This window comes from Schistocerca americana, chromosome 1, assembly GCF_021461395.2.
Source record: "Schistocerca americana isolate TAMUIC-IGC-003095 chromosome 1, iqSchAmer2.1, whole genome shotgun sequence".
NCBI classification, from domain to species: Eukaryota; Metazoa; Arthropoda; class Insecta; order Orthoptera; family Acrididae; genus Schistocerca; species Schistocerca americana.
In genome coordinates, this window is record NC_060119.1 from 649,923,466 (window position 1) to 649,950,676 (window position 27,211).

The 27,211-nt window shown below is 44.0% G+C and overlaps 1 protein-coding gene across 1 annotated transcript in view; it reads right to left on the minus strand.

Moving 5' to 3' along the window:
• LOC124585675 (homeobox protein Nkx-2.1-like) overlaps window positions 1-27,211 on the minus strand; it is a 329,681-nt gene that overhangs the window by 129,239 nt on the left and 173,231 nt on the right. Inside the window, exon 6 of the mRNA XM_047131393.1 lies at window positions 5,549-5,644. Within this exon, the coding sequence (XP_046987349.1) occupies window positions 5,549-5,644 (96 nt within the window). The remainder of the gene's footprint in view (window positions 1-5,548; window positions 5,645-27,211) is intronic.

Below are 27,211 nucleotides of genomic sequence, written 5' to 3' on the forward strand. Positions count from 1 at the left end.
ACAAATTTTAATTCATTTCTTCAGCTTCCTGCATTTTCGTGTTTCAGACGTGTTTAATAATTCTTGAGTGCTCGTTCAAACGCATGTAAGCTCTCGATAGTACACGACAAAGTTAAAATCTTTAGTGGGTACCGTTTCAATTACATGTTGATTTCCGGTAAGGCCTGCACAGGGACGAGCGTTCGCGAAGCGTGGTGGACAAGCCGACTAGTGTTGCGTCGCAAGTTCGTTGCAGGGCCCGTATATTTCGTTGGCCCGGGCACAATAATGTTGCGGCACAAATCGCAATGCAGCAACATTTCTAAATAAAGTGTTCAAGACGTTCTTGAGTATGTTTTAAGCAACAGAAACATTTGTGCCAAATTTGTGCCGCATTCCTTGACTCCCGAACAAAAAACGACGCGTGGAAGCCTGCCGCGACTTAATTGAAACGACTAACCGAAATGCGGACAGTTCTCTTCTGCATGAAATCAGAAGTCGTGACGAGACTTAGTGTTATCTACACGAACGATACAGTGCAGAAATCCAAATGAACGGTCAACGCTTTGACGATATAACCGATGCTAAAAATAGTGTAACGAGCGAGTAGAACGACATCCCAAGGAAGGATTTTTCTGATAGTTTCATTCGAGGCGAAGGGGCTGCGGGTGGGGGCGAAGGGGAGAATACGAGGGCTATTCGAAAAGTAAGGTCCAATCGGCAGCGAAAAGGAAACCACAGTGAAAATTCGCTGAAGTTTTGCATAGATTTGTAGGACAGTGTCTCTAGTATACCCGTCGATCGTGTCACGTCTTTTTCATCAGTTCTGAGCACACAGTGAGCACGTAAAGGTGCCTAAAATAATAGTATCTCCCGCCAAGTATGGGTGTCCCCTGAGAGGTTTCCCTTACTTCAGCTCAACATAACAAAACTGTGGTGCGTTTCCTTCTTAATGGCAATTATGGCCTGCAGACTGCAGGAGCACAAGGTCGCTCCTGCAGCGTTTTCGGTGGGCAGTGTTTGATCAGCTACCTTACAGCGCAGACCTGGCTACTTCTAATGTTCACCTCTACTCAAATGAAACGCTGGGTATGAGGACAACATTTTGGCACAGATAGCAAGCTGCAGATCAGCGTAGTCAAGTGGCAGAAAGCACAGGCGGCTGCCTTCTACGACAAGGGTGTTGGAAAGTTGGTACAGTCCTCCGACAAATGTCTCAGTCGGAGCGCCGACTATGTAGAAAAGTAGGTGGAAAATATAGGTAATTGTTGCAAATAATACATTTTTTGTTTTCGCCGTGGTTTCCATTTCGCGACTGACCGGACCTTACTCTCCGAATAACCCTCGTATATAGAACACACGAGGCTTACAACCACAATCTTAACTTTCATGTATTTTTTTATTAGTCCAGTCTTGAAGTTTTTCGGACTGAAGGGGTACATCAAGTCAGTTATTTCGAGCAGCAAATGTTCTAGCAAATCCCAAGGGCGGAGTTTATCATGTGTTTCATGAGTCGAGTTTTCGTGGTCGTGCTTAAAATAAATAGCAGGAGAAAAGAGCGTAAGTGATGATGATATTGCATTGTGCAGAAATGTATAAGGTAAAATGCGTTTGTGTGTGTGTGTGTCTGTGTGTGTGTGTGTGTGTGTGTGTGTGTGTGTGTGTGTGTGAGAGAGAGAGAGAGAGAGAGAGAGAGAGAGACACACACACACACACACACACACACACACACACACACACACAGAGAGAGAGAGAGAGAGAGAGAGAGAGAGAGACAGACAGACAGACAGACAGCAAGAGAGGAAATGGAAGGAAGAAAGCCCAAGACAACGATAAAAAAAATAAAGAAAATTCTTTTAGTGTCATAAGTGCAAGAAGTATGACAGATGCTACATTGTTTCATGCAGTACTGTATTCTAAATTATTACAGCTAGAAATGCTATATGGTTTAACATAAATCAGACAACATGTTCAGATTTGTATCAAACTCTTTCCGGATTCCACATTTTAACAACTGTTGGTCATTCGTTCATTCCTGTTACTGTTTCCCTATAAAGCTGAATGATTAAAGTGGGATAACAGAGTGGTGTACGTCGGTTCGAATCGGCACTCGTATGAAGTGCATGAATAGCAAACATTCACAGCATAAATACTATACTCCACTGTTTCTTGTGGCAGTGATTCTCAGACGTTTTTCGAGAGACGCGCAGAAAATATTAGGCGCCACTCGAATCCTGTACACTATTGAGGAATACACAGGTGGAACAAATGGTATGAGGGGACGGCTAGACGCGGACGGTATGTCAGTGGAGTGTTCCAGAAAGGCGGCTGCCCGGTTGGCGGGCGTGGTGTGGAGGTTGCCGCACTGGCGAGCGCCAGGAGCTTCGCTCGTCTTCTGCGATCCAGCAAAGCAGTTCAAAATTATTGAAAAAGACGTTTCCATCAGAGGGAATAGTAAATATTTTAGGAGGTGGTAGTGTAGTCATATTTGAATAAAACATTCCTTATAACTTCAAACTTTACTCCTTACGGAGATACATCGTCTATCATTTTTGTTTTGAATTTGTGCTTGACTTCACATAAATGAATTTTTCAACTGTGGTTCTGCGATTTGTCTCCCAATGCAATTGCGTCGATTAAACCTCCTGGATGTATTTACAAATGCTGAGTACCAAATTCAAGACTGTATATTCGTCTCTTCACTAAACCAGGGCCGGCCGGTGTGGCCGTGCGGTTATAGGCGCTTCAGTCTTGAACCGCGTGACCGCTACTGTCGCAGGTTCGAATCCTGCCTCGGGCATGGATGTGTGTGATGTCCTTAGGTTAGTTAGGTTTAATTAGTTCTAAGTTCTAGGCGACTGATGACCTTAGAAGTTAAGTCGCATAGTGCTCAGAGCCATTTGAACCATTTGAACTAAACCAGGAAACGAACACACGTGTCAGTGTTGCACGTTCAAGCATATGGTGGATATTACGTGCGCTCGGCCTCAGATTCGGCACCTTCAAGAAGGAGATGAAGGTAGACGGTCGGAATTTTGTCGCTGGATGAAAGCTGTCCTTCCTTCGATTTGAATATTCAACGGTCTTTGCGGTCATAAGGATCCAATGGATTCCAACATAGTTAATTGGAAATCGCCGAGAAATCCTCTTAATACTGTTCATTGATGAGGTCACTTTTCACTCGCAGCGTTATCAGTAAGACTCGTAATTTACTCCAGTGGCCGATGGGAACTCACATGCCGTTGTGGGGATGCATTTTAATGACTGCTTCTCTACAAATGTGTCGTGTGTTAGACAATCAGCTGATTGTATCATTTGTATTATCACATTGCCTTACTAGACTCTGTTATAACTCAATAAATAAATAAATAAAAAATAATAAAGAACGACGCACCACGAAGGAATTATCCGAGTGGGACGGAAATACGAACAAATGATTGCAGTTACAGAAAAATTGGATTATTTATTCAAGAGAAAGAGCTTCAGAAATTTCTTAGTCCATTTCTGCCTTTATGCGAGCAGTTATTTGTCTTGGCATTGATTGATAACGTTGTTGGATGTCTTCCTGTTCTCTTCCCTGGTCGTCGGGGCCAGTTCGAAACGGGAATCATCACTGAGTATAATTACACTCCAGTCAACATGATCCCGCAAAGATGGATCGGCAGATAGTACGAATATGTTATAAAGCTACTGTTACCTACGGACAATCTACAGATAATAAGTGCGCTGCTGAAACATGCAGAATTAAACTCCTCCCACGCCCGGGTTCCCGGGTTCGATTCCCGGCGGGGTCAGGGATTTTCTCTGCCTCGTGATGGCTGGGTGTTGTGTGCTGTCCTTAGGTTAGTTAGGTTTAAGTAGTTCTAAGTTCTAGGGGACTTATGACCACAGCAGTTGAGTCCCATAGTGCTCAGAGCCATTTGAACCATTAAACTCCAGAGTTTTTCAAAAAGATTGGTCCAATTTCACAAGATTATACCATTTACATGAATGCGTAGGTCTGTAGAGTTGTTATATATTTTACACGCCTTAACGTACAACCTATTGGTACTTTTTACAATAACGTTTAGGATCAAAGTTTTCATTTACCTTTCACAGGTGTTCATTGGGTCTCCATCGGAACCACGACAAAAAATCAAACGATACTCAAACTCGTCCCACATTTTTGCGAGAATGTCTAGAATTACTCCATTCGCTGCCATTGCTATGCGACGTCGTAGTTCACCCAAAGCTGTCGGGAAGGGAAACAAATAGAAGTGTTTTACAAACCGCCATACCCTTCCCCACACCCACCCCAAAAAAAGAAACAAAAGAAAGTTACGCACTGTGGGAGCAGGTGACCTTGGAGGTTAATTGTGTAATGCGAGATATGCAGGGTGCATCGGGCATAAGTGCAGGTAAATCTTACATTTTGGGCTAGGGTAGTACCTCCAAGAACATGTGGCAAGAGCAGGCTGCTAATGCTTATTTTCCCCCCAGCAACAGATCAGGAATTGAAATGTAGACACGTGGACGCAAAATAGTTAGTCTACTGGCAGGAGCAGTGCACTCAGTGGTGCAGTTACGTCCATGCAGAAAACATCAGGCCATGATGTTTGTGGCGTGTTTGTGGGAGGACTGGCCGACGCAGAGAAAACCCAACGAATACACTGATGTGTGTACATAGTAAGGTACTACATACACAAATATCTGCACTTATACTAGTTACACCCTGTACATACGCCCATTACGACCGATGTATCGTTGATGTAGCTAATCGTTAGGAAGTGCTCATACATACACTTTTAACTGAAATGCAGCTTTTAAAACGGAGAACCCAAAACACCTTTGTTGCTACGTTATCGTCGTGTTTACTCGACGAACGGTGAGTTACGAACGAGGGAGCGAGTGAGCTAGCCGTTACAGGGAGTCCACACTAGTAATCACATGAACAGGCAACACGCAACTGGGGTCAGTATTTGATGTATAAATTGACAAAGATGTAGACAAGGAAGTTAGAAAATTTGGAAACGTATCTGGAACAATAAATAGGAACTTTGGAAAGAAGACACACAAATTAGAAAGGTACCAATCAACGATCGAAGCTTTGTAAAGTAATGGACGTCCCCACAATACTCTACTGCAGTGAGTTCAGTGTCATTTACATAGGCGACAAGAAACTGCGGTCCAGGTAGCTGAAATAAGAATTCTTACGGTTGCGAGAGACTGTATCAGGATAGAAGGAAACGGAGTGGATATATAGATAGAATGAACAGTGGCAGACAATGTTACAAAGCCATAAATTATATACGGGAGGCCAAAGAAGTGTGGAAAGACCAAGAAAGATATGAGCACTGTAAATGGTAAAGAGCCAATATCTGAAGTGCAAGAGGAGGTGTGTAAAGTAAAAATTCATACCACTTTTTTATCTCCGTTCATGTAGACGGTTTAGTCTCATGATATCGGAAGAATTTCTCGAAACATCCCGTATTTCTGGTAATAAAACTCTGAAGCACAAATCGTAATCAACATTGAAAATGTCGTAATACACTGGCCTGGAGCAAGTGTACAGCGCAGAGTGTCGGCTTACCTGGGTCGGCGTGAGGTGGATGAGGCTGGCCAGGTGCTCGCGCTCCGGCGCCGACAGGTACTTCTGCTGCTTGAACCGCCGCTCCAGCTCGTACACCTGCAAACACGCAGCCCTCACTCACCGCTCGCTGCGCTGCTCGCACCGCGCACTACGCGTGTAGGTAAAAGCAGGACAACAGCAGCTCTGACACTGCAGCCGCTGATGGAAGATGGATTACTTAAAATTTTCAGGAAGCAGTATTAAGTGAGGAATCTACACTACTGGCCATCAAAATTGCTACACCAAGAAGAAATGCAGATGATAAGCAGGTATTCATTGGACAAATATATTATACTAGAACTGACATGTGATTACATTTTCACGTAATTTGGGTGCATAGATCCTGAGAAATCAGTACCCAGAACAACTACCTCTGGCCGTAATAACGGCCTTGATACGCCTTGGCATTTAGCCAAACAGAGCTTGGATAGCGTGTACAGGTACAGCTACCCATGCAGCGTCAACAAGATACCACAGTTCATCAAGAGGCTGGCGTATTGTGACGAGCCAGTTGTTCGGCCACCATTGACCAGACGTTTTCAATTGGTGAGAGATCTGGAGAATGTGCTGGCCAGGGCAGCAGTCGAACATTTTCTGTTTCCAGAAAGGCCCGTACAGGACCTGCAACATGCGGTCGTGCATTATCCTGCTGAAATGTAGGGTTTCGCAGGGATCGAATGAAGGGAAGAGCCACGGGTCGTAACACATCTGAAATGTAACGTGCACTGTTCAAAGTGCCGTCAATGCGAACAAGAGGTGACCGAAACGTGTAACCAATGGCACCCCATACCATCACGTTGGGTGATACGCCAGTATGGCGACGACGAACACACGCTTCCAAAGTGCGTTCATCGCGCCAATCACGGATGCGACCATCATGATGCTCTAAACAGAACCTGAATTCATCCGAAAAAATGAAGTTTTGCCATTCGTGCACCCAGGTTCGTCGTTGAGTATACCATCGCAGGCGCTCCTGTCTGTGATGCAGCATCAAGGGAAACCGCAGCCATGGTCTCCGAGCTGATAGTCCATGCTGCCGTAAACGTCGTCGAACTGTTCGTGCAGATGGTTGTTGTCTTGCAAACGTCCACATCTGTTGACTCAGGGATCGAGACGTGGCTGCACGATCCGTTACAGCCATGCGGATAAGATGCCTGTCATCTCGACCGCTAGTGATACGAGGCCGTTGGGATCCAGCACGGCGTTCCGTATTACCCTCCTGAACCCACAGATTCCATATTCTGTTAACAGTCATTGGGTCTCGACCAACGCGAGCAGCAATGTCGCGCTACGATAAACCGCAATCGCGATAGGCTACAATCCGACCTTTATCAAAGTCGGAAACGTGATGGTACGCATTTCTCCTTCTTACACGAGGCATCATAACAACGTTTCACTAGGCAACGCCGGTCAACTGCTGTTTGTTTATGAGAAATCGGTTGGAAACTTTCCTCATGTCAGCACGTTGTAGGTATCGCCACCGGCGCCAACTTAGTGTGAATGCTCTGAAAAGCTAATCATTTGCATATCACAGCATCTTCTTCTTGACGGTTAAATTTCACGTCTGTAGCACGTCATCTTCGTGGTGCAGCGATTATAATGGCCAGTAGTGTAGGAATATACTGAAGTCCTTGTAGGTATCTCGTAGGTATCCTGTCTTTTTCCCTCGATCCATACTCAAATGGACCGGGAAAAAGTCTTACTACGTGGCAGAATGGGATGTGCATTCTGGCATACACTTCACAGCGGTTTACATAGTATGGATATGGATGTAGCTGTAGAATGGAAGGAAAACTGAAGAAATAACTGGATACATTCTCCTGTGTCGTCATGTAATATGATAAGAAACCGTACACAGAAAGAACGCCACACGTCAAGCCCAGCCTCCAGAGAGACGCAACACAGTTATGAACAGACGCCGTAGAGGGCAAATGCAACCCGGATTACGTTATGATTCCATTTTACATCACCCAAATAATTCCCAAGTGGACGTCTATCCGCCAAACGTGGATATGCGCTGATGCACGACTCAATTCACCAGTTAATTACACAGTGACAAGGCCTCAAAACATCGTCAGGACTTAAACTATCTATAGTCGCCGCCCAAAAGAGCACAATTACTGGACATTTTACTAGTTACAGGGCGCAACAGAGTTAAAGTATCACTGTGCCTCTCACTTCGACGTGTAAGTTTGAAATTCGCCTGAAAGTTGCCTACACCTTCCTCTGAAATGGTGCAAACTGTGGCGTTCTGTGACGTCGCCCTCATGCTCGATAACTCTGATAATAGCAAGGTGTCGACAAACGACACAGCTCAGACGTTCACGTGAGTTGTAAAGTGGGTTAATCATGTCACGCTGGCACCAAATTTCACCACAATTCCGCCCCATGCCACCGTCGACGTGCCACTACTATCGGTAGGTCGTCATATCTCCACTTATCTGCATTTCACCACTTCTTTTGACGCCTCTTCCATGGAAGTCAAAAGCGCGACGCCCAGCGTTGAACTTAAGCGGAGAAAATATTTCAGACACACCGTCACTCAGAATCGACACGAAATGGCCTCAGGAGGAGACAAAGAGGGCGCCAATGAAACCACCACTTTCCTTCGACGTTGATTCCCGCACATTCCTCGGTCGAAAAGGAAGTTTCCAGTGCGATAACGAACAGGAAGACGTATGCGATTGCAGTCTTGGCGTATTCCACTAATGAATTCTTCTCGTGTTACCAGCCGTATCCCACTTAGCCAGAAGATGATGGGTACGAAACTCATTGAAATGTTGCGTCAAGACGACGCCACCACTCAGCTGATAACACGAGAAGAATTCATCAACACGAAGACGTTCTTGATAGTCTTTGATACTTCTGACATCTCCCTGGTGGTTCAAATGGCTCTGAGCACTATGGGACTTAACATCAGAGGTCATCAGTCCCCTAGAACTTAGAACTACTTAAAACTAACTAACCTAAGGACATCACACACATCCATGCCCCAGGCAGGATTCGAACCTGCGACCGTAGCGGTCGCGCGGTTCCAGACTGAAGCGCCTAGAACCGCTCGGCCACACCGGCCGGCCATCTCCCTGATGCTCCAACCTTTCTCTAAGGGCATCGATGGTAGCAATCCAACTGTGGGTAATCTGACACCTCTGGAGTGCAGTGCGGCTGCAATTTTTGCTCTGGTCTACAGGGCAGAAGCACTAGGGACCATAAATACCGTTCGACGAAATTTGAAAGTAATCCGAGGAAGCAAAGGGTGCTTATGCTTCGTCAGTGCTCGTGTTTCATGCTGTCGCGTGGCGCGATCACAAATACAGGGTGGTCGGAAATTCCCGTTACAGATTTCTAGGACTTGTAGAGGAGAGTAAGTACATTGTATTTTGAATAGGAACCCATGTCCGGAAACGTCATCCAATGAGACTACAGAGCGTCAAAGTTATAGGCGCGGGCGTCTGTAAATGTACGTATACACGGGGTGATTCCGTGATGATGTTACAGACTTTCTAGGATCATGGAGAACGATAAATGTATCAATTTGAAGTAAGGATCCCTGTACCGGAAACAAACGAGCCGAAAACCGTTCTGATACCTCTGACAGTTGAATACATGAACCGGTTCTTGTGTTGCGAAGAGTGTAAGGCTGGTAACTTTCAGTGGTGGTAGTGTGGACAAAAACGAGAAAAAATATCCAGTAAACGTGGGCTCAAAATTGCATACCTGGGGAACTATGACCATTCGTTCATCTTCGCTAATGTGAAACACATCTCCTCTACTGAGCAAGTGTTCATAGCTGTTAAGGTACGCACTTTAGAGCCCACCTTTATTGGACATTTTTTCTCGTTTTTGTCCACACTACCACCTCTGAAAGTTACCATCCCTACACGCAGAAGTGCAACAACACGACGTGGCATGGAGTTGTAGTAATGTCTGAAACAGTACTGGAGGGAATTGACACCATGAATTCTGCAGGGCTGTCCGTAAATTGGTAAGAGTACGACGGGGTGATGATCTCTTCTGGACAGCACGTTGCAAGGCATCCCAGATATGCTCAATAATGTTCATATCTGTGGAGCTTGGTGGCCAGCGGAAGTATTTAAACTCAGAAGAATGTTCCTGCAACCACTCTGTAGCAATTTTGGACACGTGGGGTGACGCATTGTCCTGCTGGAATTGCTCAAGTCCGTCGGAATGCAGAATAGATGCGAATGGATGCAGGTGATCAGACAGGATGCTTACGCACGTGTCAGCTGTCAGAGTCGTATCAGGGGTCTCATATCACTCCAACTGCACATGCCCCACACCATTATAGAGCCTCCACCAGCTTGAAAAGTCCCCTCCTAACATGCAGGGTCCATGGATTCATGAGGTTGCCTCCATACCCGTACACGTTCATCCGCTCCATACAATTTAAACGAGACTCGTCCGACCAGGGCACATGTTTCCAGTCATCAACAATTCAATGTCGGTGTTGACGGGCCGAGGCGAGGCGTAAAGCTTTGTTCCGTGCAATCATCAAGGATACATGAGTAGGCCTTCGGCTCCGAAAGCACATATCGATAATGCTTTGTTGAATGGTTCGCCCGCTGACACTTGCTGATGGCCCAGCATTGAAATCTGCAGCAATTCTGTCTCGTTGAACGATTCTCTTCAGTTGTCGTCGGTCCCGTTCTTGCAGGAACTTTTTCCGGCCGCAGCGGTGGAAGATTTGATGTTTTACCGGATTCTTGATATTCACGGTACACCCGTGGAATGGTCGTACGGGAAAATCGCCTCTTCATCGCCACCTCGGAGATGTTGTGTCCCATCACTCGTGCACCGACTATAACGCCACATTCAAACTCACTTAAATCGTGATAACTTGTCATTGTAGCAGCAGTAACCGATCTAACAACTGCGCCAGACACTTGTTGTCTTATATAACCATTGCTGACCGCAGCGCCTTAATCTGCCTGTTTGCATATCTCTGTATTTGAATATGAATGCCTGTACCAGTTTCTTTGGCGCTTCAGTGTATAACACTGGAGCGATGTTAACTGGGCGTCCCTATGATAGGCCGTTCCTGTAATGCGTACAAACCTGAGAAGAAGGGGAGTAAAGTAATAGCTGTCCAGAAGATTTGCGCTGGGAACCTTGAGCAGAGTTGCATCGCAAGAACAGACGATGGCAGATGGGTGCACATGTTGCCTCAGTAAAGTTCTTGATACGGACCGTCACTTCGGGCAGGACGTCGATTGGATACGATTATCTGATCCTACTTGCTTAATGTGGGTCAGAAACATTCAAGAGAGAGTATAATGGAAATGCATAGACAATCCTCTTACTACGAGTGATTATTCGTTCGAAAATGATAATTCGCTCTTCTTTGGACAGAAGGGTATAATTTCTATAACTGAACAGGAGACACATTACACTCTGTCTGTAGGCTCTTTATATTTGTTCAAGTTAACCCCAAATGAAAAAGAAAGTATTTCTGGTTGAAGTATTGAAAATGGGTTTACATATTTTGCTCACTATTCCTGTAAAAATAGTCTTACACTTTCCGTTTTCCTTGATACGATTTTGCCCGAGACGAGTGAATTATTGAAATTTGGAAATTTGTGGTAAGGTCTTATGGGGCCAAACTGCTGAGTGCAACGGTCCCTAAGCTTACACACTACTTAATCCAACTTAGACTAACTTACGTTAAGGACTACACACACACCCATGCACGAGGGAGGACTCGAACCTCCGACGAGTAAAGCCGCGCGGACTGTGACAAGACGCATGAGACCGCTCGGCTACCCTGCGCAGCGAATATATTGAGATTGATGCATTAAGTAAGGGTCATTTACATGTCGATGACTGTAAAATCTGTGAATAGGAAAATTAAATATATTTAAATACAAACAGGCAAATATGTAAGGCGATATCTGATGTTTCGAATACAGAACCAGCGATTTGGTGTGTCGGTGTTCGATGATGTTGAAGCTTAGCTGCTGTATTTCAAGTCGTAAGCTACAAGAGCGTTTGCATAAAGAAAAATCCACTATTTCACTTGAAATGTTAGCACTGCAGTGAATTAATCTTCAAGCCTTTGTTACAAAATCACACTTTTTTACTACTACAAACGAAGATTTTGCAGCTCGTGTTAGCACGCTCTCCACTCTCACGATCGCTTTAAACATTGTCTCCCGCCTTTCTGCTCTCACATATGCTTACATAAATGAATTTTAGAAACTACTGCACCTGTCTGTTATTCCAGTTTTCGCATTGCTAAACTCTGAATTAAGGATGAGTTTGATTTATTAAAACAGCCACTTCAGAATCAGTACGAAGAGTTTGTTGGGAAAGACAGGTGAAAAGAAGGAGAACCGGTTCTGTTTTGACATCTGTCCTACTAGTCAGAATTACCCGTGTCGAAGACCGAGTTATTTAGATATCGCTTTATGTTGCTCGGAATACGCGAGAAGAAAGAAGGAGAGGAGGACGAGAGTGGGGAAGCGGCAGAAGTGGGGAGAGGGAGAGAGCGTGGCATGCAGTTCCATGGGACTGGCCCGCCGAGCAGACGGAGGAAATGGAGTATTTAGACGGTACAGCGTGGCTCGAGTACCGATCCACTGAATAAGGCGCACCGAGTGGGTCGGCGCAACTCCTAAGAACAATATTTTCGTACTGGTAGGGCTTTTATGTTGAAGAATCTGACATTTGCCCGTTATTTTCCTAATCTGTGTATCTTTGGTAGAAATCCAGTGGCTCTACACAGCTTCTCAGATTTCAATGGACCTCCGCCGGTTCGAAAGCTCTCGACTCTGCAAATGCTTTTTTTTAAAAAGGAAAACTTTGTAACGTCTGTATCAACAAAAGTTAGTCAGTTTCATTCGTGCTTCACATTTAAGTGGCCGGGTGAAGCTTTCGTCGGTCCGCAAACTGAGCGCTCGGGGCGCGACCGATACGGCGGCGGCGAGCGTATATCCGTATAGCTTGCAGCGCGTCGCTAAACTTGCAGTTGACGCGCTCTTCCGTTGCTGGAGGCCTCACCGAGAACGGCAGTTGTGAAATTATCGTGTATGCTGATGGTAAGGGTAGTTCGGTCAAGGTTACGCGTCCTCTAAGAGTACACACTTTCAGCCTTTCCGTATTGGCTGCATGTGGTTGGAAATTAGAATTAGCTAGCCACTACTACAGTGCGTAGTGACATAAAGACCAGACTTTAGATATTATTCTCCTATTATTTCGTAGTATGCAGATAATAAAGTGCTGGAAGTATAATATACGTTTTGTGATTTGGGGAGTTTTAACCTAACCGGCCACTGCGGTTCAATTCTTCCGATCAGCTATTAAGTTGACATAGTATTGCTCTCTTGTCCGAACGGTAGCAGACCTCTCATGTGGTTGAAAGTAACGATAAATTTATGCAAACAATTCTGTTGGGGGAACATCCGCAACTGAACATTATACCAGAGGTTGAAAATACCGCTTCAGTTGTAAAGTTCTTTATTATCACACGACCGGTTTCGGGCTCTTATAAGCCCATCTTCAGGTGCCGTAACTTGGTGCTATGGCCTCAGAGCACCGCGGTGGACGCGTACTAGGCGCGGTGTGCTACCTATGAGCGCAGAACAGGGACAACCACAGTATTCGATGAAACTTCCTGGGAGATTAAAACTGTGTGCCGGACCGAGACTCGAACTCGGGACCATTGCCTTTCACGGGCAAATGCTCAACCATCTGAGCTACCCAAGCACGACTCACACCCCGTCCTCACAGCTGTAATTCCGCCAGTACCTCGTCTCCTACCTTCCAAATTTCACAGAAACTCTCCTGCGAATCACAGCATTAGATGTTTGCTACAGTGTTTCGCCGCTTGTCTCACACAGGGTCGTTTCAGGAAGCACGAACTCATGAAGGACGTACCCGAAATGTTAGGACACCAGACTTGGAGGAAAATGTGATTAACACAGTGGAAGGTGTCCGCAGTGTAGGTACCAGTTCGCCCACCAGTACATGGTAAGCCAGACGACGGTGTGGAACATTCTCCATGACAATTGTTACTACCATTATAACTTACAACGTGTGCAGGGCTTATTAGCGACAGACTTTCCACATCGGCAACAGTTTTGTCACTGGATTCTTCACCAGACAACCACCATTCCGAGATTTGTGTCGTCTATCCTATTCACAGATGAGGCCATCCATAGGCGGAGTGGTGTCTTCGACTTTCATAACGGTCATCTGTGAGATAGTATGCAGAATCCCCACGGTATGGTGACAGAGAATCACCAGCATCGATGCAGCCGGAATGTGTGGGCCGGATTAATTGGCGACCGTATTTTGGGGTCAGACTTTCTTCCACGTCACCTAACAGGTCGTAACTATCAGCGTTTCTTGGGGTGATTTTGTTTCCCCTGGTGGAAGAAGTGCCATTGATGATTAGAAGGGTTATGTGGCTGCTACATGATGGTGCTCCAGCCCACTTCGCCATTAACGTCCGGACGCATCCCAATTGTGTCTTCCCTGGTTGGTCGATCGGACGAGGGGTTCCAGTTGGCCTGCTCGTTCACCGGATCTCAACCCGTGCGATTTCTGGTTATGAGGCCATCTCAAAAGTATCGTGTATGCAGAGCCCATTTCAGATGTGGAGATATGCTGCCTTTGACACTGTTCGGATGCAGCCTGGCCGATGTGAACGTGTGAGACAGAACATGCTACGGCGCGTACACGCTTGCGTTGAGGCACATGGAAACCATTTTCAGCACATACTGTAACTGTGGCTGCATGGTGCAGTGCGTATTAGACTACAGGCTCTTTAACAATGTATTATTGAATAAACGGTCTCTAGTGTGGAAATGGTTCAAATGGCTCTGGGCACTATGGGACTTAACATCTGTGGTCACCAGTCCCCTAAAACTTAGAACTAGTTAAACCTAACTAACCTAAGGACATTACACACATCCATGCCCGAGACAGGATTCGAACCTGCGACCGTAGCGGTCACGCGGTTCCAAACTGAAGGGCTTAGAACCGCACGGCCACACCGGCCGGCCTCTAGTGTGGAAACCATGCATTTTCGGACGTAAGTTCATTGGACCTTTTTTTTGTTCCGTATCCTCTCATCGATCAATCCTTAAGAGTTTGCACACGGTGAAAAAAATTACCCTGTATACGGGCTCTGCGGCGTACAGCCCGGCACGTGACACTACAGGTCTTAAGAGATGCAGCGGGAAGCGAATTGTTATTTGGTTGAATAGACTCAGGCTTTCGACAACACATGACAAAATTAAGGACTTTATTGGGTACCTTTTCATTGACATTCTGATTTCTCGCTAAGACTTCACGACACACGTCGGGCAGGGCAACGAGCGTGACGTCACAAGTCACGGGGGCCCGTATTTCGCGTCGTTCTCGCGAACTCGTCATCTTCGTGCGTCGTCTCCCCAGTTGCCCATTGAACCGAAGACTACTGGCCAGATGAGTCTTTCGTCGTGTGCTAATGGACTATATCGGGTGTGTAAAGGACAGTGAGTACACGAGTTCGAAAGTGCACAGGTTCAAATGGCTCTGAGCACTATGGGACTTAACATCTGAGGTCATCAGTCCCCTAGAACTTAGAACTACTTAAACCTAACTAACCTTAGGACATCACACACATCCATGCCCGAGGCAGGATTCGAACCTGCGACCGTAGCGGTCGCGCGGTTCCAGACTGAAGCGTCTAGAGCCGCTCGGCCACACCGGCCGGCTCTGAAAGTGCACTGGTTTATAAAATTTAAGGACAAAAGTACCTTCGCATGATGTGTCATTGTCAAGTAACATAGCTCGATGTAGCTTGGACCATAAATAGAAAAAACTATTAGACTGAAGTAAAGAAGGTAGGTGAAATAAATATACTATGAGACAAACAGAAATGACACTTTTATTCCATGATAATAATTAAACTAAAGTCACTGGGATTCACCATGGCCCCATGGGACAAGGTTTTTAATACAGTATGTTTAGATTAGATTAGATTTACTTTCATTCCAATTGATCCATAGTGAGGGGGTCCTCCAGGATGTAGAACATGTCAGAAAAACAATAAACATGACAAATATTTACAAATAAAACAAATAAGCTAATGTACCTTCCACAGATCCCAAGTGGAATGATCGCTATTGTTTTCTAATGAGCACTACATGAAAGGATCATTTTACAACACTCATTTACTAAGGTCGCATTAATGCACTGAATTTAAAATTTACAAAAAGGTTTTTTTTATTTATAAGATAATAAACATATAACAGAACTACTACAATACTTATTTACAATGAACACATTACTGCACTGAAATGCTGCAGAAGTTAGATATAAAAACCTTTTTTTAATTTTAACTTCAGTATATATATATATATATATATATATATATATATATATATATATATATATATATATATATATATATATATATCAGTTGGTTCTACTGAGAAATTTATCAGTGGAGTAGAAGGAGTTGGCCACCAATAAATCCTTTAGGTTTCTCTTAAACTGAATTATTTCATTGGTTGTTAAGCTTTTTATGCTGCTGGCATGTTATTGAAAATGTGTGTTCCTGAATAATGCACACCTTTTTGCACAAGAGGAAGTGACTTTAAATCCTTGCGAAGATTATTCTTATTTCTAGTACTGATTCCATGAACTGGGCTGTTGGTTTGAAAAAGTGATATATTTTTAATAACAAATTTAATTAAGAAATAAATATATTGGGAAGCAGTAGTTAGTATCCCTAGTTTCCTGAACAGTGCTCTGCAGGATGTTCTTGAGTTCACCACATATAACTATTACTGCACGTTTTTGTGCCCGGAAAACTTCAGCTTGGCTTGATGAATTACCCCAGAAAATAATCTCATATGACATTATGGAGTGAAAGTAAGCATAGTATGCAAGCTTTTTCATTTTTATATTCCCTGTGTCTGACAGAATTCGCATTGCAAATAGAGATTTGTTTAAACACTTCGGCAGATTTGTGGTCGGCCCCTCCGAGTTGAATTTATTATCAAGCTATAATCCCAAGAATTTAAGACTGCCCACTTCTCCTATCTGCTCGTCATCGTATGTCAGGCATAGACTCGTGGGACACCCCTTACAAGTTCTGAACAGCATGTAGTGCGTTTTTTCAAAGATTAGTGACAAAGAATTGGCTAGGAACCAGTGATTAATCTCCACAAATATTTTATTAGCCGATCTTTCTAAGTCTACACTTGATTTGGTATTTATTGCTATGTTTGTATCATCGGCAAAGAAAACAAACATGGCATCTGGTAATTTTACTGATGAAAGATCATTGATATACCAAAGAAAAAGTAAGGGCCCTAAGATGGAACCTTGTGGGACCCCACATGTAATTAGTTCCCAGCTGGACGATGCCTGATAGCTTAATACATGTCTATTTCTTAATAACACGCTTTTTTTCCTGTCAGTGATATAAGATTTGAACCATTTTGTGATCACCATGGACGGCAGTGCATGATGTGCAGCGCGCTCCCGTGCAGGCCACAAGTTCGGTAAGCAGTTTTTGTGGTAAACGTTCCATTCCTCCACCAGCGCTGTTACAACTGCTGTATGGTTGCTGGTGCATTTGGACGAACTGCAACACGTCTCCACAACGCACCCGACACGTGCTCAGTGTGATTTAAGTCGGGGTAAGAGGCAGGCCAGCCCATGCGCCGAATATCTCAAGAGCTCCGCCACCTGCGCTGTTCGATGGTGCCGCACGTTGCCATCAGCAAAAATAAAGTCACAGTCAACTACACCACTTAAAAGACGCACATGGGTAACAATTACCGTGTTACAATAACGTTGGCCAGTAAATGTACCATGTTCAAAGATCTGGAGGTCAGTGTGCCCATGCACCTTTATGACTCCCTACAACGTAGCATCAGGACCACCAAAACGATTATATACGCCAGTGTTCCTGGGCGCATTAAATGTTCTTACCAAAACGATTACGTACCACAGTGTTCTTGGATGCATTACCTGTTCTTATTAATTCATTATACGAGGGTACACAATGCACCCAGGTACACTATCGAAGGAGGTCACTTTGGAGGTCCAGGTGTTGTGCTTAGGAGAGGCATAATGTTGCATGGGCGTAATGACCTCCAAATCTCTGAACACGATCTTCTGTCCGGTCAACGTAATCGTATTATCACTGTATGCACCGCTGAAGAATTACACGTGTGAATTCTTGCCCAAATCAATGTGTATTCTTATCGGTTTGTGCTGGTAAGGTTACAAAGTTAACAACTTTGTGCCTATCTTAAGATTAACCTTATATTTGGAGCTTAAATGACAGATTGACATATAAATATATTAGAGTCAGTTTTGAAGTATGCAGACGCATTTTATCCTTAACTGCGTACTTTTACTCAAAACTTTATTCCGCGGAGTTTCACTGAAAGATATTAATACGAAAGCCGTGTTGGCGAGTCTTTTCCGCTGTCATGTCAGTGTGCGCCGTTTACTACAGTTCCTCCATAATTGGTTTACTTTGTAAACACTTATACCGTCCGACGTAAAGTAGTGGTCGGTCCGTACTGCTTATTAGCAGCACAACAGGAACCTGGCATAGCTGCCAGGTCTCAAGTTGGAAATTTAGTTGTACGCGAAAATTTCCTCTGTACCAAAGAAAAGGCCGGCCGGAGTGGCCGTTCGGTTCTAAGCGCTTCAGTCTGAAACCGCGTGACTGCTACGGTCGCAGGTTCGAATCCTGCCTCGGGCATGGGTGTGTGTGATGTCCTTAGGTTAGTTAGGTTTAAGTAGTTCTAAGTTCTAGGGGACTGATGACCATAGATGTTAAGTCCCATAGTGCTCAGAGCCATTTGAACCATTTTTTGAACCAAGGAAAAAAAACGTAAACTTAGTCCTAATTAAACTAAGTTCAGAATTTTAGATGCTTGGAGACACTATATGGATCTATATCACATGTGAATTTCCCAGTTTTTATTTGACTTTTGCTTCATACTTGTTATGGATAAATATGACAAAATTTTAAAAAAGCCGTTTCTTGAAGTTTATTCATAGCTAACGCAGTGCGATACAAAACTTTGAAAACATTCGTTGCTGAAAAATATATTTGCGAATCAACGAAAAAAGTATTTCAATGAGTTCAATAGTCTTTTACATATGACGTAATAAATTTGAAACTCTTCCCGGACGGAAACACTTCAAATATTTTTAAAAAATCGACAACTCCAGCTCCAATTAAAATAAAAAATATTTTTAGGTACTTAGAGACACTGTAGAGATCTATATCACACGAAAATTTCAGTTTCTCCACGTGAAATTTGAAGGAGATAGGAAAAAACCGCAAAACTGTCACTAGCCCGAAGGTTGATTTCAACACTACAGTTTTTACTAGCCTTGATCCTACTAGAGGTGGAATGCCATTGCCTTTCTCCAACCTCTGGGCTGACTCACCCAGCAAGTTACAGAAAGAGCTGTAGTTCAACGTGGACTGCGATCGACGATGCAAAGTTCTTTACGGAACCTTGTAATCGAAACAGCCTGAATCACTTTCACCCTTTGCAATCTTAAAATTAAAAAAAAAAAAAATCGTAAAGGGCGAGAGCTCAACCAAGTTCAATAACTACAAAACTCTGCTAGCGACGAGTGAAATAACTACTGTCTTCTAAATACGTGAAAAGGAATACTGACGCCGCAATTAAATTGTGCAACACATTCATAAGCAAAAACCGTTCTTATTTAAGTGTGAATATGTAGGAACGTACAAATTTTCTTTCTTCGTTTCCGGCCAACGATCACAAACAAATTGTTATCAGACTAGCGAATTTGGTCTGTAATGACATCTTCACATGTGTCAGCAAAAGGGAAACCAAACACAGCTGCTGGACAGTATATAACTACAAATAATGAAATACAAAACAATGAAAAGGCACTAATTTCACGAATATAAAAAACATGAGCACAGTAATGTGATGAAACATGCCCGATTAAAACAGAAGAAATCTGATTCGATTAAATCAAAGTGCCATCATCGTAAGACTTAAACAATGTTAGCTTGGCATAATCGAACATCTGCAGGGGAAGGCTGCTGTCGATAGGCTGGCTCCGTCAGTGGGCCGGCACGGTTTCTCTGCGGATATTGACAATACCTGCAGTCTGTCGGGCAGCAGTTGTACCCAGTATTACCAAAGATTTGCAATCTTAGTGGCGAGTTGTTCCACAAACACACACACAAAAAATCACATGAAAATGTAAGATTTGCACTATGTTCTTGTAATTGACAGTGTTAATGGCTGCCCGCATCTCGTGGTCGTGCGGTAGCGTTCTCGCTTCCCGGGTTCGATTCCCTGCGGGGTCAGGGATTTTCTCTGCCTCGTGATGGCTGGGTGTTGTGTGCTGTCCTTAGGTTAGTTAGGTTCAAGTAGTTCTAAGTTCTAGGGGACTGATGACCATAGATGTTAAGTCCCATAGTGCTCAGAGCCATTTGAACCATTTTTGTTAATGGCTGCGACGCCGTAGTATATGGTAATATTGATTAAATTTCTGCATCCATCACGAACGATGCATACCATTTTTACATGTTCACAGTGTGTAGTTACGTGATATGAACGATGAGTATATGTTGATAAGCGATGTAGATCGAGTTGTCTTGAATGAGCCATCTCGAATTTTTTCTAATATGAGGCCTAAATAGGCCGCTATGACCAAATTTAGACTATATAATGGTTTTCATTATAAGTTTTCAAGAAGTTAGTAAGTGCTTTGATAATCAGACTTTTTTTAACCTTTGAATGCGATATTTCTACTTTCAGCTTCTTTGGTTTTGAATAAACGTTATTCGATTTGAGATACCAACAAAAACTCCTAAGAGTAAAAAGTATGAAATTTATTGACACTTATTTAGACGTGGTTGTACTTAAGAGATATTACACTATAGCCTATTCATAGAAAGTGCCTCGCCTGATGCAGGAGGAAAGATCCCTGGAATGGGCAGATGGCACATGATTTTATTTTTCAAATATTTCATTAACGGTGAATATATACAATTTTGTGTCTACTGTAGTGAAATGTAAAAGAAAAGTTCAAGTTACTTTTATGATAAAATATTTCTTAGAATATCCGAGGTTTTTATTTCACCTTTTCTTTAGGTAGCCCATCGATAGCAACGTTCCCGAAATAATACAACTGAAACAGGTCATGGTGCAGGGAAATTCCAAATTAAACGCTGTTGTTGTGTACACCATAAATTGTAGCGATGTTACGAAAGGTAGAAGAAGGAAAAAAATACAAAAATAAACGCTTTTGTGGAATAAACTCGACAAATATCGTTAGTGTACACTTGTGTTAAAAATCTATTGTGGAAAGGAAATGGAGTGGTAGAATGCAATGCTGAAAAATTAAAGCGGTAACATCAGATTACAACAGCTAGAAAAGTATTGTGTGTGCCATTTTTGCAGAACCACTGCTAATAATGCTTTGTAAAGAAAATGAAAATACCTCTGGTGTAACATCATCTTAGATACCTGTATTGTACACTTAGGTAATAACCGGCCGGAGTGGCTGAGCGGTTCTAGGCGCTACAGTCTGGAACCGCGCGACCGCTACGGTCGCAGGTTCGAATCCTGCCTCGGGCATGGACGAGTGCGATGTCCTTAGATTAGTTAGGGTTAAGTAGTTCTAAGTTCTAGGGGACTCATGACCTCAGAAGTTAAGTCCCATAGTGCTCAGAGCCATTTGAACCATTTGAACTTAGGTAATAATTGATAGGAGGGGCGTTAAGTAAGTAAAGCAACACTTTTTTTTCTCGGCCAGTTTAGCTTGATTAAATGAGGAATTAATTCTGGGACATCGTGGAATATTCCCAATCCAGCTCCAGTAGTTTCACGACGTTCCAATAGGCAGCGGGCCCGCATCTCGTGGTCGTGCGGTAGTGTTCTCGCTTCCCACGCCCGGGTTCCCGGGTTCGATTCCCGGCGGGGTCAGGGATTTTCTCTGCCTCGTGATGGCTGGGTGTTGTGTGCTGTCCTTAGGTTAGTTAGGTTTAAATAGTTCTAAGTTCTAGGGGACTTATGACCATAGATGTTAAGTCCCATAGTGCTCAGAGCCATTTGAGCCAATAGGCAGCGGCCCTATACGTAGCCTTCAAACTAGCGTACGTTCCAAGCAGAGCTGTCATTGAGTTTCTTTTGGCGGAAAACCAGAGCATCGCAGATATTCATAGGCGCTTGCAGAATGTCTACGGAGACCTGGGAGTGAACAAAAGCACGGTGAGTCGTTGGGCTAGGCGTCTGTCATCATCACAACAAGGCCACTCAAACCTGTCCGATCTCCCGCGTGCTGCCCGGCCGCACACATATGTGACTCCTGAAGTGTTGGGACGTGCGGACACTCTCATTCGAGGTGACTGACCGACCACACTCGAACACTTCGCTGCTCAGCTGTGAATGATGGGAAGGTTACTAATACTGACGCAGCGAGACTGTGGCCCCAACGTTGTCCAGTAGCCGTGTAATGAGGGATACAGGGCTTCCCAGCAAGGCGGTGTAAAGCCATAGCATTGAACGGAATTAAATTGAAAAACGTGTGTTGTAGCCAAAATAGTGGAGAATAATGGGTTGTATTGGAATCCTTAATAAACGAACTTGCTTTTAGAAAAAAAAAAGTGTTGCATTACTTATTGAACGCCCTTCGTATGCAGTATAACAGCTACTGCAAAACGTGGAAATCCAAACAAAAGATCTTTTTTTAATTCCTGAAGTTCATTTATGCACCGTGTCTCATGAAACTGGATAACACATGCTTCAACAGTAGGAACAAACGCATGTGAGTGGTTGTGGAGCAGCCACGCAGACGGCGCCCGCGGTCGTGCTGGGGATGGCGGCCTTTAATAAGGCGCCGGGAATCCCCCGCGAGTCCACACACACACACACACACACACACACACACACACACACACCGGCCGCTCGACCGTGCGAACACGTGACCCGTGACGTCACCCCTCGAGCACCCTCGTCTCAACAGCTCGTCAAGATGGCGGCACGGCACCCCATTGAGCGGGTGGCGCGCAGAAAGGCGCAGACGGGCCGAGCGAGGTACTGTGGTAGTGGTGGGGGAGGGGGGGGGAGGAAGGGGGGGCGTCTCGCCGCATGTTTTAATAACGTCTGACTTTCTTAAGGGCCCACGAGTCCGGAAAGATGGAGTTCCTCAGAGGCCGCACTGGGACCTCTTTCACCCCGCTCCACGGCAGCCTGCGCGGGGGATTCCGAAATTGTGAAGCTCCCGTGTTAGAACAAACAGTTTTTGAAGTCATGAATAAATGAGAACCTTTTGAAGGGAAATTATAGGCAACTTTCTGGCAACTCGTTAGACTAATTTTTCATGTAGCGCGGGAAACGGGAGGAGAACGTCGCCTGGCTGCGTTCTCTCACGCCTGTCTACTTCACACGTGTATCGCGGAACATGTTCCTTCTGCAACGAGAGAGGGCAATGAAGGCCCTTGGACGGGTGTGAAACAGCTGTATAACGAGCACTTTTTTGTAGAGTATTGCGGGTTGAGGAAACCTTGTTCTACGACAAACATTATAATTATCACTGCCGGCGTTAGATGACATCATCTTAGTGCTCAACTTCTTGTATCCACATTCATGAGATAAAAGCCTGTTGATTTTCTACCAGTACAAAGATACTTGTTCAGAGTGGTGGTGAAGTTCTTCATCCGATAGCTTCCAACCCTTCACTGCTGTAAGTGCTCCGAGAGCAGTAGAATTACATCCACACATATACTTCGCAAGCTGTTGTACAGTGCACAGCGAAGGATACATCGTACTAGCATTACCAGTATTCTTTCCTATTCCTCTTGCGTACAGAGCAGAGAAAAATGAATACGCAGACATTTCTCTTTCGCCTCATCCTTATGATCCCTATGCGAGATGTACGATGGAGGCAGCATAATGGGCGCTCAGTTTTATTCGGATAGGAAACTCCGTCCGAACAGGCCTTGCAGGTCCAACCGTACCGACCGACCGCCGTGTCATGCTCAGTCCATAAGCGTCACTGGATGTGGATATGCGGCTAGTTCCCCCGGCCGTTGTGTTTTCGTGACCAAAGTCGCTACATCTCAGTCAAGTAGCTCCTCAGTTGGCTAACGAGGTCTGAGTGCACCCCGCTTGCCTACAGCACGCGGTAGACAAGTGCTATCCGAGCTCGACGCGCTTCACATTGGTGAAGAGACGGGTGCCGGTGTTACCACTGCGGCAAGGCCGTTTGTACCTTATTCGAATACATATTCGCTATATTTACCCACCATGGGTTTGCAGTAACTACCCCGTCTTTCTTCCAAGGATTCGCATTTCTGTTGCATTTTCGTATGGGCTATTACGACCTGTTGCGATCGCAGCAACGCGTCTCTGAATCCACTCCACCTGTGTTATCATAGGTACCCGATAAGGACTCCATAGATGCAACAATGTACTATGATTGGTCACATTAGCATCTTGTACGCTTTACGAATGCACCGCACTTTCCCAGAGCCCTTCCAACAAATATAAGTTTTTTATTCGCCATCCCTAACAATGATTTCACCCAAAATTTTGATGCGACTTTCTCAACATTTTCACCACTGATCTTCTAACGCTTTCGTTCACTTTGTTGTACTCTTCGTCTTACATTTTACGAGCATTTAAAAAGAGAGCTATCATTCATTACACCAAGTGGAAATTTTGTTCAAGTTTTTCTCTTTAATCCCTTGTGATAGTCCATCGATAGTAATTTCGTCTTACCGGACACGGTGGCCGAGCGGTTCTAGGCGCTGCAGTCTGGAACCGCCCGACCGCTACGGTCGCAGGTTCGAATCCTGCCTCGGGCATGGATGTGTGTGACGTCCTTAGGTTAGTTAGGTTTAAGTAGTTCTAAGTTCTAGGGGACTGATGACCTCAGATGTTAAGTCCCATAGTGCTCAGAGCCATTTGAGCCAGTAATTTCATCTACACAACACCGTCATCACAGAACAGTTTTATAGTGTTGCTGATCACAACGTTTAAACGACAGAGCTCGGAATGTTCTTTTATATGATTAGTGCCACAGTTGTGCAATATATTGCGTCGAACTGGGTGCCTGTATATTTTTATTACAAAGTTATGGTGATAGCAACTCAGTTCGATGGAATAAGTTAAGTACCAATGTTACTGTTACTGCTCTGAGCTAATTCAGCGAAATGCAAGTGGGACAGCACTTTGGGAGATCCTAGAAAATACATAACCTGGATGACAGAACTTTGTAACGAAGTAGATTCACTATGATAGCAGACTCGTCTCGCGCTACTATAAACAACCTGAGATAAATTCCTAGATAATCTCACTGTTTTTCTTCTTTGATTATATGTACGTATTAACGTCTGGTTGTGTCTTTAAGTAGTATCCTTTTTTGTCAAGACCACTAAAATATTGCTATGTTATGGCGCCTAGTGCAGGGGTAGCTGGTTAGAATCCTGTAAATGAAAGCAGTTTTGCCAAACGTCACGAAAAGCTACTTGTTCAAGGCAATAAAAGACTGAAAAAGAAAAGAAAAGAAAAAAAAATGTGGCATTTCATAAAATTCAAGGTTGTCTGCCTACAACATGTACTGTATGGTATACTTTCTTCATTGTACTTTCAACGTTAATGTACAAACGCCATCTCAGCACGCTCACTGAACGGTCGTTGAGTGATGTGCACCAAACTTACACCAGATGTAGTGACGCCATTTCAAATAGGCCCTACTTATGTGTTAATTATTTCATTGTTTTGAAGTGTGTATGACACAATGAATATTGAAAGAATTCACTGTTTTTACTAGTCACCGTCTTAAATGTTTGTCTCGTGTAGTTTATGTATCAAATCTCATTGGACACTCGCTTTCAGTGTCTGTGCTGTGGAGCGTGTGAACTTACTTCGTGTTCTGTAGTGTAACAGTGCAACGGTGTCGGCCGAACATGCTCTTTTTCAATTTCCACCTGCAACGTGATAACGCTAGGGCTATAATGAAGAAATATTTGCTGAGTGGGAGATAAACGTTGTATTAATATTTCTGTAAATTTGTTTCGAGTAACTAACGGGCCGCCAAGAAATAATTCAGCCCTTCAGGGAACGGAATTTCTGGTCGTAAGTAACGTTGGGGGGGAGGGCGAAGATCTGACAATCGGTTGGTCAGCAAAGAGCGAACAGAAGCCATGGCAAGGTTAAGGAAGACGTAAAATATGTTGTAATGCGACAGCTATTGCATTGTATTCTTATGAGACTGACTTACTGCTTTCGGTTGCGCGAGGTCAGGAAATCGATTGCACTATATATGTACTGGAACTCAATTTAACAAAGAGACAGCGAGAATTGCGTGTATATTTACTGTTTCGGAATACATGTTATAAGTTCTGTTTCAAGACTTTTATTTCTTTTGAGTATTTAACCGATAATGTGGAAATGTTATAGTTAATTTACATACAATGCAGCTTTGGTTTCACTTAAAGAGTATTACGTAGTGGTGTAAATTATTTACTCTATGAAATTGTTGTTTACTCTTTGACTTTTGAGCACTTACTATTGTACGAAGAGCACGTAGACAGTAAGATGAGAATTTAGGGCCACAAAAAAAAGACTGTAAAGAATACTCCGCTGCACTTTATCGGGAATTTTTTTGTGTTAGGCCCTGGTTGGTGGACTGTTTACGCGAGTTAGGAGTATTTCGTCTGTGAAGCGCTCGGGAATGGGAGGTTGGGACAGTTGTTGACGAAACCCAATGTGTCCAGTCGCATTAAATATGAGAATCGCCACAGTACTGAAACTTCGCACGAAAAACGCTCAAAAAAGCAACGATAAATATGTCGTGCTTAACGACTCTGTGAAGTTTTTAGAAACAAATATATTTCGCTACTGATGCGGCAGATTTCAGAAGTAATATGTGAGTTTACCGGAGCTTTTGTGCCGAGTGTATTAGATGCGTGGAAAGAAAAACTGAACTCATAAACCACTTTCTCCTGGGAAGAAGAGAAGAACACAATCATGTGTGTTATGAAAATGTGACGATTTTTTGACAAGTGTTTTGTGATCGAAGGTGCTTGCGTGGGATCTGAATGGTTGCTTCATCGATGCTGTTGTTAACCTCCTGCTCATCAACCTAGCAGATGACAGCTGCAATTGTGAAATGGATTCCCCGATTTCTGATGCGGGAGGGATTGAGAGATTACCAGACAACTGACTGTAAGTATTGCATTCTGTGGCTTCAGTATTTGGTTATATAGTAAAATCCCGACTATACGGCTTTACATTACATACACCTCACGCATACAAAATATCCTATGTTTTTGGAAGGTTTTTCTGCTGCTTGTTCTCACTTTCAGTTTCCACCTGATCCCTCGCGAAGCGTATTACGGAGTGTGATTATCTATAATTTCAGAGTTCTTGCAAATTGTACCGGGTGTTCACAGAGTGCGACTACTCGAGGAAGTTCAGAGCAGGCTGTAATTATCGTATGGCAGTGAAACTTGGTAGACATGCTAGTGCGTCAGTGCCGAACCCATTTTTGATGGAAAAAAATTAGTACCAATTTTGGCCACCAGATGTCAATCTGGCGCTCTACAGCATCTCGTTGACGTCTCTGCTGCTCATACAATAAAAG